Source organism: Sinohyriopsis cumingii, chromosome 7 (genome assembly GCF_028554795.1).
Source record: "Sinohyriopsis cumingii isolate HCF-2022 chromosome 7, ASM2855479v2, whole genome shotgun sequence".
NCBI classification, from domain to species: domain Eukaryota; kingdom Metazoa; phylum Mollusca; class Bivalvia; order Unionida; family Unionidae; genus Sinohyriopsis; species Sinohyriopsis cumingii.
The window spans coordinates 41,846,837-41,865,979 of record NC_142967.1 but is presented as its reverse complement, the minus strand read 5'-3'; the positions used below and the strand labels follow the sequence as shown (position 1 = coordinate 41,865,979).

General features: G+C 34.7%; 1 protein-coding gene across 1 annotated transcript; it reads left to right on the top strand.

Moving 5' to 3' along the window:
* Positions 1-4,701: 4,701 nt before the first annotated feature.
* LOC149795106 (uncharacterized) lies at positions 4,702-16,105 on the top strand. The gene is made up of 8 exons (XM_089964036.1): positions 4,702-4,825; positions 5,207-5,230; positions 6,316-6,420; positions 6,816-6,916; positions 8,929-9,046; positions 10,381-10,551; positions 15,208-15,371; positions 15,757-16,105. Exons 1-8 carry the CDS (start codon positions 4,759-4,761, stop codon positions 15,853-15,855), a joined length of 849 nt encoding a protein of 282 aa, XP_089820162.1. The 5' UTR covers positions 4,702-4,758; the 3' UTR covers positions 15,856-16,105.
* Positions 16,106-19,143: the final 3,038 nt, after the last annotated feature.

Below are 19,143 nucleotides of genomic sequence, written 5' to 3'. Positions count from 1 at the left end.
TGGTTACTCAGAAAAAGGTATAATAAGCTAGAAGTATGCAGCAAAGCATATTACACACACACACACACACGCTGGCTCACACACACACACACACAGATAGATAGATAGATAGATAGATAGATAGATAGATAGATAGATAGATAGATAGATAGATAAATAGATAGATACTACACCCCACTCCCATGATGCCAGTGAATATATGCAAGGGCTACAACCCGATCCCATGTCCGGCTCCCAGTTGGTAAAATCTATTTTTCGAAAAGGATGCCCTATGTCGCGCAGTGGTTAGCGTTAAAAACACGTGACCAGTGTTGGTCATCGCAGTTGGGTAAGACACTTTACACCAATGGCTTCATCATGATCTAACCTCCATGTGCAGCTGTAACATGAAAGAAGAGAACAAACAGGACCAAATCCTTCGGATTAAAATAGAAATGTTGACAATACCATTATAAAACTATAACTTCCCATTGACTAACCTTGTTTTGCGTTGTGTTTGTCTTTGATTTTACGTTGTAAACTTTATCTCCTAAACAAAACAAAAACAAACCAACAAAGAAATAAACCCCCAGTTACTACTCAACCTAATCTGCGCATATTCTTAAACTGACCAGGATTCCTTGGTCGCACAATAAATTCTTCTAGTGCCAGAAAAGTGTGGCGAAAGGGGAGGACTTTCTTCTTACAATATGTCACTTAACGGTGAATTTGAAACAATACTGGCTTCCAAGGAATAACTTGTAATATTGACCATTATTCTCGTATTTAAAGATGACACTGCACAAAGAAATCGCACAAAATGTTACAATTAATTGTCAGTAAGTTTAGCATCATATATATGTGTATATATATATATTTGATTTTAGGGAAGTAAGTTTAAACTTAAAAATTTTAAAAATTTGACATTTGATTTGTACAAGGCTTTTGCAATCCTTAACATAGACGTATTTGAGTCTTAGCTTACATGCTCAAAGGGGGCCCCGAGTGGCGAAGTGGTCTAAAGCGCTCACCGTTACGGATCACTGCCATCTCACCTCTGTCTGCGTGAGTTCGAGTCTCAGGCTCGGCTAACGTGGGTACGTGAGAAAGCTTGCCAGTAGCTTCTCGTGGGTCGGTGGTTCTTCCCGGGGTTTTCCAGGGTTCTTCCTCCACCAATTATACTGGCCGCCGTGTATAGCCTATCTTGTGCTGAAAAATGGCGTTAAACCCTACAACAACATGCTCAAAGGTTATTCCTCACAAAGTGGCCAAAAAATGACATTTTTTTAAAGGAGCAATATATATATCGACAATGATATATGGTCAGATTCTAGCTGCTGATATTTGTGGAATTGTTCTTTCTCCTTACATGCTTGGCTTGGCCATTTCTAAAATTATGCCGCAAGATTTTAATGAAGCAAGTAATAGCGTTTGGTAAACATTCACATTTTGATCATATGCTATCATATAATTTACAAACACATTCGACAGTCCTTAAATAAGTAGGTTTTATTACATGCATTATTATGTAAAACATTTTAAACTTTCATGCAGAATACTTGCATAAAATATATCGTTTGACAGGCATTTTATTGTTAACCGCAATGGAAAAGCAGTGTCATTTAACCAAAGAATTGTACCCCTCCCCAACATAGAAAATGCACCATCATATAATAGCTACAAGTGCATGCAATATTCATGCATTATAATTATGGTGATTAATTGCATTTGAATAAACAGAAGGAACCAAAACTCATAGACTGCATACATTCTCAGTTGTAACTTCTAAGGGAAATAACCATCTGATATATTAAAATATTTCTTTTATAATTGTTACCCTTTAACCACTGTTGATCTTTTCTAGTGTATTCCTATACTATCTGGCTGGATAGTTCGGGTGAATTTTCATAGGACGATGACAGATTGCAGAAAATTTTACATTAAGAATACAAATTAAAAAAAAACAATGATTTTTGCACAAAACAAGCTTGTAATATTTTGATTAAGCTGTTCAGGTTAATTCCTTGTGTATCTAACAGCATTTTCACTGAGTTTTGACTATTTTATTCGACAAGACGGGTCAAAGAAACTACAGGGACCATATGCTTGATAGACGTTCACTGTTATTATAATAGACTGGCATGCTTCTCATTATTGTTCAACAATCCCGATTTTGAGACATTTGCAACTGTAAAGACAAACATGTACACCATACTGACCGTTCAGATCAAGCCCATTGTTACGCAATATATCTCCTATGTTAGTGGAACTATCAAATGCAGTGAGCAAACAGACCAACTCATTTAAAAGACTAATTCAAAAATACAAACCAAATTACATATTTAGTTTCTGTTTGAATGTCTAAACACATGGCTCGTGTTTATTAGCCGATGTATTTACCATCAAAATGTTGGTATTCCCCAATGATATAACGGCTATAATATATAATGTAGAGCAACGGCTTCACGACGTTAACTAAACATCAATCTTTTTCTTTTCCCGTTTACAGCTAATATTACATTGTCTCACTTGTCATTTTCATTAACTTTTGTCGTTTCTAAACCTGGAGTGCTACTGCTTTGTGATTGGTGCCTGGTGCTTATAGTTTTGTGCAACACAAGAAGAAAAACTCAGCGAACAATCTCATAATGTAGTGTGTAAAATACTTTCCAGTTACCTGTAAAATGTGCATGATAATGCGCTTGAAGAGTATATATGAAGCACGGTGTACATACATTGCTCTGCAATAATTAACTGGATTCATGAGCACAACGTACAAAGGAAAAGTTATTATACAATCTAAAATAACAATAAAGTTGATGTCATACCTTTCTGCCTGTAAGATCTCAAGAACAACTGGTACGGACGACTTCTGACGAAATACGGTTGTCTTGCAGTTAGAAGTGCGACTCCCCATTGTGTTATCAATGATAGTGAAGTCTTAAAGAGGACAACGAGACATTCGAAAGAAGGCCACCCTTGCAACAGAATACTGCGAAAAAGAATGGTTTAATTAAATAAAAATATAAAATATGTTATTATTTAGAAATGAAAGGGGCTGTGCTGATTTTCTTTTGGCAAAGATAGCAAACATGTTGACACGTTGAGATGGACACATAGGGATGGCGCAAGCAGGGCACTAGAGTGTGCTTTACGATGTATTTGTTTCCTTCTGAAACATACATGAACCATGCCGTACACCGCAGAAGTTCTGGTAGGAGTCAAAGTGTACACGTGTCTGATTTTGGCCCTTTTCTCACCGAAAACGCCATGCAACTACAGCTTTTCAGAAGTGATGTCATTAAATTATGAAAGCATTTAGCATATGTACTATCAAATATTACGAAATTGAATTACCAAGGGAAATGATTCGATTAAAACACCTTGCTTGAATTTTCATCATTAGAATGGGTGAGCGCTGACTCGACCTAATTCGGATTGAGCTGAGTGAACTCCCCTTTTCTACTACATGTTATTACTTTGAAAAAATAAGGAGTATTCTTTTTAAAATAATACCTTACTATGCCAGATTCAAACTATACACTTTTTACACAGTGACTGAAATCTGAGAAAACTGAACAAAATGACACGAGCTCTCATTGGACTCTCTTTATCCGTGAACTTTCATTAGACGATGGTATCTTTCAGAAAAATGAGAATAATTCTGCATCAAAGATACAAACAAAATTATCCAGTTATGTTTTGTTAAAAGCATCCTCTTGACAGGTTGATTAAAGATATTCTGGTGAATTCCTTGTGCATCGGGTAACTTTCACACTGAACTAATACTTCTCCCAAACCCTCTTTTTTAAATATCAAATCGGTATGCTTCTCGTTACCTTTCTGCCATCTTGATTTAGAGATATTTACATCTGTATCAGACATACCTAAGCATATAAACAAAGCTGGCAGTTCATTTCAAGCCCAAGCTACACATCTGATCATGAGTGGTAACTGTCGAAGGTACTATCCAAACAGAGCGATACATTTTAAAGCCTTACTTAAAGTCAATGCAGACCAAATTACAGATTTAGTTTCTGAGTGAATGTGAAAACGTAAGCCTCGTGCTAATTAGGATGATGCCCTCTACATTATAAATTGTGAGTATGTGTGTGTTATTTGGGGGTTAGGGGTGTATAATGGTGGCAAAAACGAAAGAGTGAGACCTAGGTACTTTTCGCGTTAACGTTTGTAGTTTGTATCTCCTTATTTCCTTCACTGCTGAAGATTCAAACAAATCTAGGGCTACAGAGAGAGAGAGAGAGAGAGAGAGAACATATGTATCATTTGCACTGAAAGGTCTCAAACATTTACTCATCCAATCTAGTCAACATATATTTTACAAACAGACAAACACCAATGTTGTCTGAATAAAATCCAGAATCAAATCAAGAGCTAATATATTGTTATACTGTGCTTGAGGGTAGCAAATACCAGTTATGAACAAGTGACTAAAAGTAAAAGCTGAAACGGTTTTGAGGGAAACAGAATTATAGCACCTGTGTGCTGTAAAGGTTTAAAAAAAATTTGCTAATCAATTTTGCTTTAAACAAATGTTTCTTTTCCGATTTTAAGTTTGCATGCGACGAGAATATTTTGAACGTTGATAATTGAAGTATCCCAAGTTTGAACACAGTTAACAAGGTATAACTTGAGTATAAAGATAGATGCGGGAAAATGTCGAACATAAGTCCCCTGCCTTATCTCAGCCAGACGTTTATGACACCAGATAAGATTGCGCTATATTAGCATGAACCGTCTCTTTAATCTACAGACAAAATGACTTCACTCAGGGTCCCGTTCATTGCGATCTTTCTTCTACCCGTTGAAGGTTTTCTCATCCAGCGTAAGTACAGTGTCATGAACACGCGATCATGCTTGTGAAGAAAAGTAAATTGAACCGAATGCAATCTGCACCGAAAGACTAGGTGTGGAAAAATGTTTCTGATTCTTCTTTGAAATTTAGTGTCAGGAAAACAAAACGTATTGTCATATTTTTTACGAGACGGTTAGAGACTAATTACTGAAGACATTATGTACAAAACAAATTTTGCAAAAATAGGCAATGTAGAAACAGATATGACACAGTCAGAAATTTATCTTAAAACAATTACAAAAAGAATACTTACGACATATTTTTACATATGCTGATTGCTTCAATATATAAGATTTTAAATAAATTCTTTAAAACAATTCACCCCGTCTTTTCTTTTATATTATCTTTCAGAGACGAAATGGGACAATCTCAGGGGTAAGATCTATTTTGACAGGTATTCAAATGTTGAATTATTAAATACAACATTAGGATGAATAACCTATTGACTAAGTTATTCCATTAACTTATCTAATGTCATTGATTTTCTTATTAAAGCTGCAATCGATTTTGTTTTGGGTTTTTTTTATATAAAATTTCCTTATAGACGGTGGCTAAAATAGTAGTTTTCAAACATTTTAATAATTCTTAAGGTGCATAGTTGTAAAGGGATCTGAATGTACATACTTGATGGTCTGGATAAGACCATTTACTCCTATTGCTTCGCCATGATATAGTCTGCACGTGTTGATGTGCCGTAAAATACAAATCCAAGCAAAAACAACACGTTGCTCCCACCACACGCATTACATCGGTGATCGAATACAAATTCACACTTGCCTTGCAATGTGATAGGTCGGATGTCACTAGAATAACATGCTGCACAAACTGGTCCACGGCTGTAAACTTCTTACATAGCTGGAGACAGATTGTATCTCATGTATATAATCAGACCAAAAAGATTACACCATCGAAGGATACTACACGTAATGTAATCATACATATGCTGTTTTCACTCACATAAATATTTAATTTACACATATGTTAGCACTTATTAATCTGAGCCTTTTTATAACCATCATGGAGAGAAGGTAATGTTAAACTAAGTTTATTCACGCTACTATGGAAACATTTTCGAGATCCAAAAACATTATGTTCTACATCATCATTGCAATAAATTTAGGCACTGTAAGCACTGATCTTGTTTTTATGAAAATGGTTTAAAACACCTCAGATGTATCGAGATAGTCATTCCAATTCTACGCATGTGTATTTAACTTGTGAATCATTACAGTATTATACTGCAAATCAAAATTTTTAGCAATCTAGTTCATTCATCATATGAACGACAATTAATTTAGGTATAAAAGAAAAATATCATCTGAAAACAAAACAAAAAAGGGTTTCATCGTTGTCTTTGCAGGTTATACTATTTCCATCAAGCAACAATTGAGAAAACTATTATTCTAGAAACTATTGTTGATTTGCAGGAACAATTTTTAGAATGCATTTATTTATTTTAGTAACTTGGGGAATGAATCCCTTGAACCCGTACAACTATGCATCAATGCCACGAACAGAGCATGACGCCAAATCGGCAGGGTTTGTAATGAAGTCTGGTTGCAATGGTAAGTGTAAAAACACATAACTGGAAGAAGAAAAAAAGGAAAGATTTCAGCATTTTTATTGTCTGTGTTCAGATTCCTTACATGATACAAACAATAGTTTCTTCAGTTCCATTTAAAGCTTTTGAACCCAGTCAATGAACGTGACTCTTAGATTTGCTCGGTCTCTATAGTTTCATCCTCTCTTAATAGCAGATTGCATGCTGCGAGTTGGAGACTTGCTGTCTCAGATTTTAATGAAGGTTCCCTTTCAGTATAGCAATGATCACTTCTATGCCATTTCTTTTTATATTAAATAAATGAATTTTAAAGTGCTTGCAACATTGTTCTGTATTTATTTATGCAGTATATGGGTTAGTAGGTACTGTAATTGCTACATACTTCACATTTTTTTTTAGCTCGGAGCCATTTTGTCGGCAAGAGATATTGGAAAGACCATGACCCTTCAGTAATGTTGCTCTACGATGTTAATGGATTTATTGCTGGTATACAGATCGGGGTAGGTATTCATCATCGACAATCCAGATTCGTTTCTTTATCTCATGTCTTTTATCAATTATCCTGAAATCACTGTTTCTTCGTTTTAAGAAGTTAGAGAACATTTTAGGTATCTTTTTAATAACGTTTTGAAGATATTGTTTTGACTTAAATAAAATATGTGACAATTTACCTTCACCTGTTCTTTTAAACCGGTTTATAAACATTCAGCATTAAACATGACTGGAAATTGTTAAATGCGATGAAAGATAATTAGAGAGAAAATTGAATGACAATAATACGGAAGTGGCACTAGGGGATACAGTCACTTCAGTTGGAAGTTTATATCGACAATGGAAATTAATATTACTGCGATAATGTTGAAATTGAACTATAAGGAGACAAGGAAAGTTTAATGTGAAAACAGCCATATATTTCAAAGGAAGGGTCTTTATCGCAACAAAGGGAAATGTAATGTTGAAGAAATACACTGAATTACCAACACCCCACATTTACTGATCAGCATCAATACCTACCAATCATCACCTTCTCAACTGACTAACAAACATTGATACTCAGCATCCATATATGCAAACCAACACTATCCGTACTAATTAATAAACGTCGTTACCGACCAGCACCCATGAATACTGACCAATATACAGTTATCCTATCCAGCACCACACTTAGCAAAATATGTGAAGACAAAACGCAAAATTGCCATCATACAGTAACGAGTATAACACCTACTTTTAGACAGATAATAAATCAGTATAACCATCCAACACTTACCCCATGAAATTAAATGCTTATATCCGATATTTATACATATTACATTACTACAATTTAGGTTCTTTTGACGGTGTCAGTAAAGTTGAATATATATGTTGATGTAATAAATGCATATATTCAAGATAGCCAACTCATAATAACAGTATCATGGACGTGCATAACAAAAATCAAAAGTGTAGCTTAGATTGAAAACATGAAAATGAAAACATCATGTCTTAAACTCAACAGTACTATTGAAATTCCGAAGCTGTCATGGAATGTATTGAATACCAGAAAATTCGGTACATTAGAATAAATGTCCAAGACTAAAAGCATTTTACAGAGTTAGAATATCAGAAATACTAAAAGATATTTAATAATAATACTTACATTTTTGAACTAATACGACATTTAGCGCAGACTGAAAGCATTCATCAATATAAATAGTGTACAAATAATGTTGTAAAAAATCAATCTGGGAAACTTTGCGCATAAAAATTCATTGCATTCTTTTTCTTTTTTTTTGCAAACAATATCATTTGTCAAGCTTAAACATAAAAAGAAAAGACAAAACATTACAACAACCAGTCATGACCCACATTCCAACACTTACATATGCAATCAAAAGGGACGAGGGATAATAATAGATTTATGTAATGGTATAATATTTAGAATCCAATATATATTTCCCCATGACTTTGCCAAAGATCTTACTGAACAACGCTCTTATCTTATTATGTCAAGCTAGGATTTGATATGTGTAAAAATGTGTGTTAATAATCTTCATATACAATCATTCTGTGCGATCATATTTTGCTATGTAAGTGCGAGTGTTGGATAACAAACAATATGTTATTGTCTGTAAAGACTAATGTTAGTGACTGTCAGTTAAATATCTTGAATTCCATTTTACGTGATCTTGCATGAAAGTGTATCGGTGTTGGATAGTAAATGACGCCTTCCTGAATAATAATATCTGCGTGACAGCATAATCTAAATATATAATATGTATCTCCGTTCAAATGAGTTTATATGAATGTGTTGTTGGATAGTAATTAACCTGTCTCTAATCGGTAGTATGTGTGGTAGTAACTGCATACATTTTGGTCCCTTGCAAATTAATTTTAATGTATTTGGGCGGGTGATGGATTGTGAAGGCGTGTTTAGAATAGACTGTATCTCAGTTTGAATATTAGTACATTTGTACACAAAATTATATATTCAGTTTGATATTTTAAGCTATCACAGTATTAACTGATTTAGATTGCAAAAGATCTGAAAACTGGGACTGGTGAGAAGTATCCATTCCAAAAGCAAATCAACGCGCCATTCGTGGACGACGGTGACCTATACCTCGTCACAGCGTATTTTACAAATCCCGGTAAATTAATTTTACGATACCATGTCAGTTAGTAATTGTATCAATTAACCAATTAATTTCCACAATCTTTAGTTATATGAGAATAACTGAGGTATTGTTATATGAGAATAACTGAGGAATTGTTATAAAGAATAACTGAGGAATTGTTATATGAGAATAATTGAGGTATTGTTATATGAGAATAATTGAGGAATTGTTATATGAGAATAATTGAGGTATTGTTATATGAGAATAATTGCGGTATTGTTATATGAGAATAATTGCGGTATTGTTATATGAGAATAATTGAGGTATTGTTATATGAGAATAACTGAGGAATTGTTATAAAGAATAATTGAGGTATTGTTATATGAGAATACTTGAGGTATTGTTATATGAGAATAACTGAGGTATTGTTATATGAAAATAATTGAGGTATAATATTTTACTGATAAAGGAGAATAATATAGCGATAAGACTTCAAACAGAACACCACCTTCCTTGTCAGTGCATGATTCATAAGATGGTAGTACGATCGAACAAGATCTACACATACACTTTGAAATAATGCTACACGATAAAAATACAGTAAAGATAGAGCCACTACAATAACATATAGAAATTATTTTTATTACATATGACATTTATTTCTAACCTTTTTCTATACTATCAGTAATAGTTCTTTTTTGGTCTAATCCTTGCTGCATATTTTATTCATATTACCTTTTAATCTGAAATATTTGTATAATGAACATTTGAAAAGGACACTAGACCTTATGCGATAAACAAACCATATTGATGATACGATCTTAATTTCATGCAGATGTTTCAAACGGTTCTAGAGATATTAACCAGATAGAATCTGGCACACGAACAGATGGAGTTTTGATTATAACAACAAATATGTATTCAGTCGCATTAACGGAACCTGTCTTCACTTGCCTTTCTTGCTTACTCTGTTAGCACTTGTATCATACTAATACAAGATTTGATACCAAGATGACTGATAAATGAAAATAGGACTCGTAATCCAACGGTCGCGGGTTTTATACTAGTATACGCAAATTCGGGTTGGTTGCCTCGTTGTGTCTTTGGTAAAGGTACTTAACTTCACTCCATCTGATCATCATGACATTGCTAATAATGTATTCAGGTGTCAACAAAACGTGGACTGTACAAAGGATTTCGTCGCTTTTTACGAAAATGTATGAAGTTTCCAAAAGAACTATGACATAAGGAATAAACGTTTCAAATTTGCTCCAAAAACGCTGCATTAATTTATAAATTATAAATTTATATCTTATAAAGTATAAATAAATTATGGATGATTAAAGCAATATTTCTTGATTTCTCAGCCACCATATGTACCAGCGGACGATCACAGTCAGACTTCAGCACTCACGGGACAGGAGAGCATCTCTACATCCAGAATGGCACTCATCCGACTGACGTCATCATGGTGCCTACACGTGAGAGTGAAGTGGCTGCTACTAGGTGGACGAAGGGAAAATGCTTCCCATCTATGGGTTAGAAAGGACAAAAATTACATCTATTCAACCGTATTAAGTTTTACATTGTATTCGGTTGTTATCATGTTATTATTACTGGATTTGAAACACGTGGACTGGGGGCGGGGTTCATTCGTTCCCAAAGAAGGATGGGGATGGGTTGTTTTTTATTGGAGTGAGCCTTCGAATTCCTAGCTTTTAAACATTCCGGAATTATATTCAGAATGATTATCAGGGTAGACTGAATAAACGGTTCTAATCTGAAAACAGTGACCAATATTAAATAAGTGATGCTGATCTGGTATATATATATATATATATATATATATATATATATATATATATATATATATATATATATATATATATATATATATATATATATATACCTGAGCAATAGGTTTAATCAGTGTAAAAGTTGGATGTAGCATGTAAATCGTGAAACATTTGCCAACATTGTGTATCAAGCAATAAGTTAAGCACAGACACCTGAATAACTGATGCATTAAGTACATATTGTATTCTGCACCACTACGGTATCAAGTGGGTGCTGAGGTTTTAGACATAAATATAATAAATGCCATATACACTGAATGCATCTTACAGCATGGTCGAATTGAAAGTGTCGTTTTATCGTCAGTTCAACCTTAAAGGATGAGAATAATGCGATAACAATAATCCCAGGGATGCATAACATCAACATTTAAATGTCAAGTGTCAGATACCAAATGGCCGCATGACCATGAACACTTCGATAATTTGCGATGAAATTGTTACAACTGCTGCAGATATTGATGGCTAGCTAGCAAAAGTGGACTGGTTTACACCACACAAAATGTTTAATAATAATCAAAGCCAAATATTACATATTTTTTTTCTCAGTTCAAAACCTTCGAAGCGATTGTTGTCATACACGGACAATGGGTTAGGAATAAATAAAGGTCATTATCTCGATTCGAATCCTCTCTCTCCTGTGTTGGAAACTAGAACAAGGTTATTTAGAAAAGGTGGCAAGATTTTAGCACAAAAGTCTTATATACGTTCATACGTCCTAGAACCTTTGAAGGCACTACGATTATACTTGGACGGGACGTGCATGCACAATTGCCATCGCATCTCAATGTATTATGCTACTCATTTCTTTCATGGGACTTGCTTAAGATCATTTTAAAATCTTTACGATCCTTTTTTTTTCGTATTATCGTAGAACCGAAACCCTTCAAGGGATTGTTTTCGCTCTGGAAGTGTAATAGCAGTAAACACATCGCCTCCCCATGTCTTCCAAATATATCCGTGCTTTCTAGCCCTCATTATGCCTTCTGGTCTTTAGCATATCCTCTAAGCCTCTCCATGCCTGGTAACTCTCTTCATACCTGTTGATGCTTTTCATGTCACTGGCAAGAGAAGGTTCATTCATATTGCTTAACCTTTTGATAAAAGTCGCTTGCTTTCTATTGTCATATATTCTAACCACTTCAATGGACCCTTTGTCGCAACGGGAGTAGACTATAGGAAAGCGGTGCCTTTTCTCAAATCCAAATATCGCCACCCACACTCAAGCCCCCAAAGTAATGTTAACCATACTCGATTGGTGTTTAATCAAATCGAAAACCGAAGTTTATTTAACGGTTATAACTAACAAGGTCTAATGTATATGTATATTATGAAGCGGTAACGTCGCTAATATTACTTACAATCCTAGTTGCAAATTATTATCAACATATAAAGACAAGATCCATAGCCTCTTGATGAACAGGTGAGAAGAATAATTCTAGGGGGGTCTTTACCTTTACTAAGTTGACCGCGGTTTATTTTACTCAATTTACCTGTATTACAGACCACTAGATATATTTTGTCAAGGTAACATCTCTCAGAAAGAACATCTTTCAAAGGCTTTTTGTCGTTTATAAGCTAGTTATAAGTATTTCTTAGATTTTGATGGGGAACGTCACTAAGTTATTTTCATATCTGCGTAATATTCATCACTCTAGGTTATGTTTACTTAATATATATCATTCGAATTATATTTCTGGCCTTGGACGTGTATATTTTCGTCTGTCTTTTCTTCAGCAATGATACAAGCATTAACGTAAATTGTGATACATATGACTCAGATGTGGCAAATCAAAAGAACTCGGCGAAGGAAACAATAATTGTGGAATAATTGCCTAATTACTTTCACGTGTTCATATAAAAATGGGGAAACACTGCCTAATTACTTTCAAGGCGTGTTCATTTAGAATGAGCGCGACATACGCATTTTTATGATCCTTTTATCACTGTACGTTTGCACATCAATGTAGGTTCATAAGTCCTTCAGGTATTCTCTTCTTATTCGTCTGTTGGAAGCCGTATTTATTGATATGGCTGGAGTTGTTCTTACAAAGCCCTATAGTTTTGCATTGAATTTCTCTAAACGAAAATGCACGTAATAGATCTGGAAAAAAGGTCTCCAGAGACAAAACTGAGACGCTCTGGTTACAAGACACCCATGCCAGACTCTGAAGAAATTTCTCATTGGTGACAAAAACGAATGAAACCTTGGCGAAATACTGTTGATGGTTTTTACATATGAACGCGGAGGAAGATTATAATCGAAACAAATAGATTTTCGTGAGAGGCGAGATAAATAAAGGACGATTGGTATTCTGCATTACTTGCTTATGATCACACTCCATGCAACACTTAGTGTCATGATTGGAGAACACACGATTAACGAATGTATTTCAAACTAACTGGTGGCAGTTTACTTGTTGTGCAAAATATATGTACTGGATATTCTGAAGTGAATATGGCACAAATGTACGTAATAGAGCTGTCCATACCCTATTTAGAAGTTTCTTTGTTCATCTATACTATTTACTTTTTGCATTGCAGTTGACATAATACCACCACATTATTGTTTTTGTAGCCATATACAAGGACATAATAGTGTTACACGCACACGGTATGTATTTACTTGATCGAGCGGTTGTCAAACCCTGGCACGATTCTCGCTAGAAGTCATAAGTTTACTCCGACTTTCCAAAGACTTCCATACAACTTCAGTTGTAAATTAGAAAGCCCGACGTGTCCATTCTATACCTAAATTTTACTCTAATTAATGCAAGACCACAGATATAAAAAAAACTGACAAATATCTATCAACCGCACATCTGCATGTTTTATCTTCATCATGTTTCCGTGCCGCCAACCGTTCACGCCATAGAAAATATATGAGTATCCCCTAACACTGGGAAATATTTTAACTCCGCCACCTTAGGCCAGTCAATGTATGCTTTCCAGGCACATTTCGCCAATATAAATGCACCATATTTGCCCACATGGCGACATAAACGGTATCTGCCAAGTCCCTTCTTATTTATTCCCTTGTGTAATTTACCGGTTTCCTACCGTAAATACTGCACTTGCAGTCACACTACCAATGTACACCAACAGATTTTAATATGGACTATCTTACGACAGGGATATTCATTCGGGTTTGGCCTGAATTCACTACTAGTGAACCATGGCATCATGGAAACTCACTAACACTTCACTCCGTGACGTTTGCTCCTAATAATTGGCTGATTATTTCGGGCTAGGAATATTTCCATTGCGCCGAATCCCAATAATCACACAAGTAATCACACAAATCTAAGAATTCCTTAAAACGGGGAGCGAAAACCAAATGCGCATACTCCATATTTATTACAATAGTAAATCAAATATGAGTATCATGCTTATAAATTAAAATGCATGTCCGTTTTTATAGTCTTTCATATTTGATAAAAACCAAAGCTTTAAGCAATTTTGTGACCTCGCTAAATTGAAGCCTCGTTAATATTTATTGTGCTTTAAACGAATTCATATTTAAAAGGACAATTATTTACTGGGTACTATTGTTGTTGACCCAAATCATGATTAAATTAGGGTGATTATTTAACTTGCCTAATAATCCAACAAAAAATGGATATAGGTGTAACTATATTGTGTTTGCTATATATAATTACCCATAATTCCCGTCAGTATCATATCTCTAACTGACAGCTGCTAAACGTTCTTTTGATGTATGCAGACACTATATTGACACTCGTTTTACTCCCGGTACAGTTTCCCTTCATCATGGCTGACGTCTGCAACAGCAGTGCAAATGGTGACAGTACAGATAATTTTTCGTTTATTTTATGTTATTTTAATTATGGTCGATTCTGGAACAAAGTGCAAAGAATCCCTTACAATAGTTATATAGCTAGATCCCGAATGACCATCGGCAGCCATATTTGTGGTATGCTAGCAGATTTACCGTTGAGTTTATTTGATGTTTGGAATTTGAAATAAATTCATTGAATCTCAAGATACTGTTACAAAACATACAGACATAAACAGGACGCAACTCCGACTTTCAGATAATATCTACATTTGTAATTTACAAGTTTATTTTGCTACAGTGTGCCTTGTTTATTGGTCTCATACAGGAGAAACTGCCAGGTTCCCCATCGTCCAGGTAAAATGGGCAGGATATCGTCTGCTAGTAATCTTATCAGGAACCATCAATTGTCGCTGTTAAAGGTCCGAGAATCACACAAGGTTTTAAATTATTATTTTCCATCACACATAAATAGGCAAATGCGTAACTCCAATCATCATCTTTGTCTACAGTTTAGGAAAAGGCTGTTTTCTATTTCCGGTTAGGTGTCCACTACTGGTACAACTTACGAGTTAACATGCCATGTAACGAGTTCTTCCCGGTCTTCCTCCTGTACAATCAAGGGGAACTGAATGCATTCGGCTGGGCTCTGGAAACCAAAGTCGCCGGCACACAACGTCTCGAACACCCACCACAGAGTTCCTATGCGGTGAGGCATATAGATTCTTAGCACAGTTATGTATTTAAACTTACAATATACACAAAAACGTAACTTTTGAATGAGTATTTCTTTGTTTTTACACGCCTAAATGAAAGGTTTCCTGTCTTATATTGAAGTTTTCTACATTTAAACAGTTGTTATCGGTCACACAAGTCAGTAATAAATACAAATATTCAATTTGTAATGGAATGTTTAACTTTGATAATTTTCTTCGCATGAGCTATAAATTACAAAGCTGAATTATCACTTGATATTGTACTAAGACGATCTTTAAAACAGTGACCGTTTTCTGATATCATTCAAGGAAATGAAACCGAAACTATTTATTCAATCTTCTCTTTTATTAATTTATAATTTAATTAACTCTTTTCAGCAATTTATGGCGACCGTGCCCACCTGTCTGTACCAGCAGGGTACCCTGACAACCTTACACATCTACATGACTACACATTACGAATTGGACTTGTGCTAATCAGGAAATATCAGCTGTCGCCGTTAACCAAGAACTAATATCAATACGGTCTTATGGCTGATATACTTTGCAGATTTTATCATTTACATTGCTGAATGTGCAACTTTAGCACAATTACCTCTGAGGCTTTGTAACAAAATAGATCACATGTTCCTCCGTCCGATTGATTCATATAAATAAAATCATGCCAATGATTTTGTTACTGAGAATTTAGGTTGAAGGAAAGTATAATAAAGTCAAATACAATGCAGCATTGCTCGCTTATCGTTATCCATCTCCCACATTTACAGATATATGTACAGACGTGTCCGGACCAAACCCCACAACCATGGTCCACTCAAGGTGGATAAAATCTAATTCAGAAAAGGAAGCTTCACTGGCTCTGTGTTGAGCGTTCCAAACGCGTGACTAAGCACGAGAGACTACTGACCAGATCATATCTGGTCGGTCATCGTGTTTGGGTAAGACGTTTTAGTTCCAAACGCGTGACTAAGCACGATAGACTCTTGACCAGATCATATCTGGTCGGTCATCGTGTTTGGGTAAGACGTTCTACTCCAGTTACTTTATCATTGTAGCATTCATTGGTGACGTACTGTACAAACGCCAGATCAAACCAAACCTAACCAAAATGAAACCGAAACCTTTGGATTGGAAGATTCAATGTTGACAAGATTACATCATGCCTTTAATTAAGTATGTTTCGCGCTGTTTTCTTTTGGTTTGTACATCGTACACTTTATCTCCTAAGGCCACCACCACCACCCCACAACAACAAAAAATGGCCCCCCCCCCAAAAAAAAAAAAAAAAAACAGAAAATAAACCCCAAATTAAAACAAAACGAGCAAAACAAACCCCCAGTTACTACTCAAGCTAATTCGATGCATATTATTGAACTGACCGGAAGCCATTGATCGCAAAATCAATACGTAGATTGCTAGAAAAGCGTAGCGAAGAGGAAGACTTTCTTGTTGCAATATGTCCTGTACCGCTGAATTTTATAGCATTGTTTGCAGCAATATTGTGATAGTTACCATTATTATAATATTTACTGTTGAAACTACATCTAGCAGCATCACAGATTGGTAATATTAATATTTATTAAGTTCTGCATCAGCATAAACTGTTGTATATTTTTGCGAAAGGATACTTTTGAAACGTTTGCGTCATTATATCGTATCTTACGAGGAGATATTATGTTTTTCTGTTATGTTTCTTGTCTGTCCGTGCGTTCTCTGTGGCTTCTTTGGTTTCTGTGTGACTGCGTCTACCACTTCATGCTTTGATTGACGTCGAAGATTTATGAAGATGAACAGTATATCACATTCTCTACTACCTACCTATGTATGTATCAATCTATCTTACATTATACATTTTTACAGATTAATTGTTTCTTTCATTGAACTCTTTTTGTTTATTTTTTTGTTTTTCCTGTTTAGGCTTTTTATGGTAACGGTTCTCATTTTACTTATTTATTACTCCCCAAAATCCCAAATTACCACTGTAGTCAAGAAAGTTAGGTATATACCTTCCGGAAGTCTAGTTGTATATTCGGATTCAAAATCTTCCCTCGTGTTCCTGCACATGTTCATCATTTAACGCAGAACCGAATGGCTATAGTACTATATTGCTTTATGCCGCTCACAGACTTATGCAATGTGGTGATACGATGGCGACACTTGCTCCTACAAGTATCCACATCATGATGCTGATGTTAAAGATGATAGAGACGGGTTGAAGGGCGTATATTCAGTTCCCCTACATAATGCCTGCAACACAAATTCACATGCGAAATATTTATTTATGGTTAGTATATTAATGTAAACGTTACGATTATCTGGGCATGAAATGTTAAATCTTTGTCCGATATAAGAACTTATTAACATGTATGCGTTCATTAAAATACAGGAATACGATATGCCAGAAGGCATTTGAAACCGCCATCACATATTATATTGCACCTAGCTAAGGGTGTTCCAACATGTTCAACACCGTATATATATATATATATATATATATATATATATATATATATATATATATATATATATATATATATATATATATATATATATATATATATATATATATATATATATATATATATATATATTGTGTGTATATATATATATATATATATATATATATATATATATATATATATATATATATATATATATATATATATATTGTGTGTGTGTGTGTGTGTAAAGTAAGTACGCTGTATCAATGATATACCAAGAGAAGAGATATATAGATTTTTCAGTAAAAGGAAACGAGGCTTGCCGAGTTTCCTTTTAATGAAATATTTTTACAACGAGTGGTATATCATTGATACAGCGTACATACTATACATGTATTTTATTTATATCTCATATAAATACATATATTTGTCCTTTTAACGGAGTTCAGATTTACTACAAGCAGCTGTGTATTGACCGAGTGAATGAACTCCTCACATCGCTGCCAAATGTGTCCGCTACAAAATGTAGTTCTATTCCTTTTGTGGCTGTTCACAATCACCTTTTCATATTGATAAATGGATTGCTTACTTTTTTTAGTTTATATTTTTCTTCACATTGATGAAATCAATATAATACACACTTATAGTTTAAACATGAAAACGCTTTTAATGAAAAAGGTAAAGCACAATAAACACATGGTTAGCTATGCCATTCACACGAACGCTCAGCCATTTACATATGTATGTACAGTTGATCTAAGTCATTATTCTGTTTTAATAACAGTACTACCTAACATTCATCTCTCTCTCTGTCTCTCTCTCTCTCTCTCTCTCTCTCTCTCTCTCATCCTTTGGTCGGTTTGACTTAACTTTTTTCATCATTCCGTTCATAAGTCCAGAGACATCGTTTTGGATGTCACAAGCCAAATTCCTCTACGCTCGCCTTTTCGTAGATTTCCCCCCGTTTCTTGCTAAGAAGAGAGAGAGAAAGAGAGAGAGAGAGAGAGAGATTTTCCCTTCTTTCTTTCCTTTTTTTCTATGCATGTTTTCTCCACGAAAGGCCACTGTACCATTAGCATGTAAACGGTAGTGTAAGGGAGGCAATCATCACCGGTTTGTCATGATGCCATATTTTATTTATCTACCTTGAAGAATACACAATAAACTTTAATATTTCTATTTGTCGCCGTTCAATTATATGTTTGTATTTTTACTCTAGTTTTTGTTTTATTGGATGGGAGCTCATCTTCCACAAGTAACATAATGATTAAGCTTATTATTATTTCGTCGCACAATACATAACATTCTTGAAATAACATATTTT

Coding starts and splice junctions, on each gene's coding strand:
- LOC149795106 (XM_089964036.1), top strand. CDS start 4,759: ATGACTTCACTCAGGGTCCCGTTCATTGCGATCTTTCTTCTACCCGTT. Junction 5,231..6,315: donor GAAATGGGACAATCTCAGGG/GTAAGATCTATT, acceptor TATTTATTTTAG/TAACTTGGGGAATGAATCCC. Junction 9,047..10,380: donor AGCGTATTTTACAAATCCCG/GTAAATTAATTT, acceptor TTGATTTCTCAG/CCACCATATGTACCAGCGGA.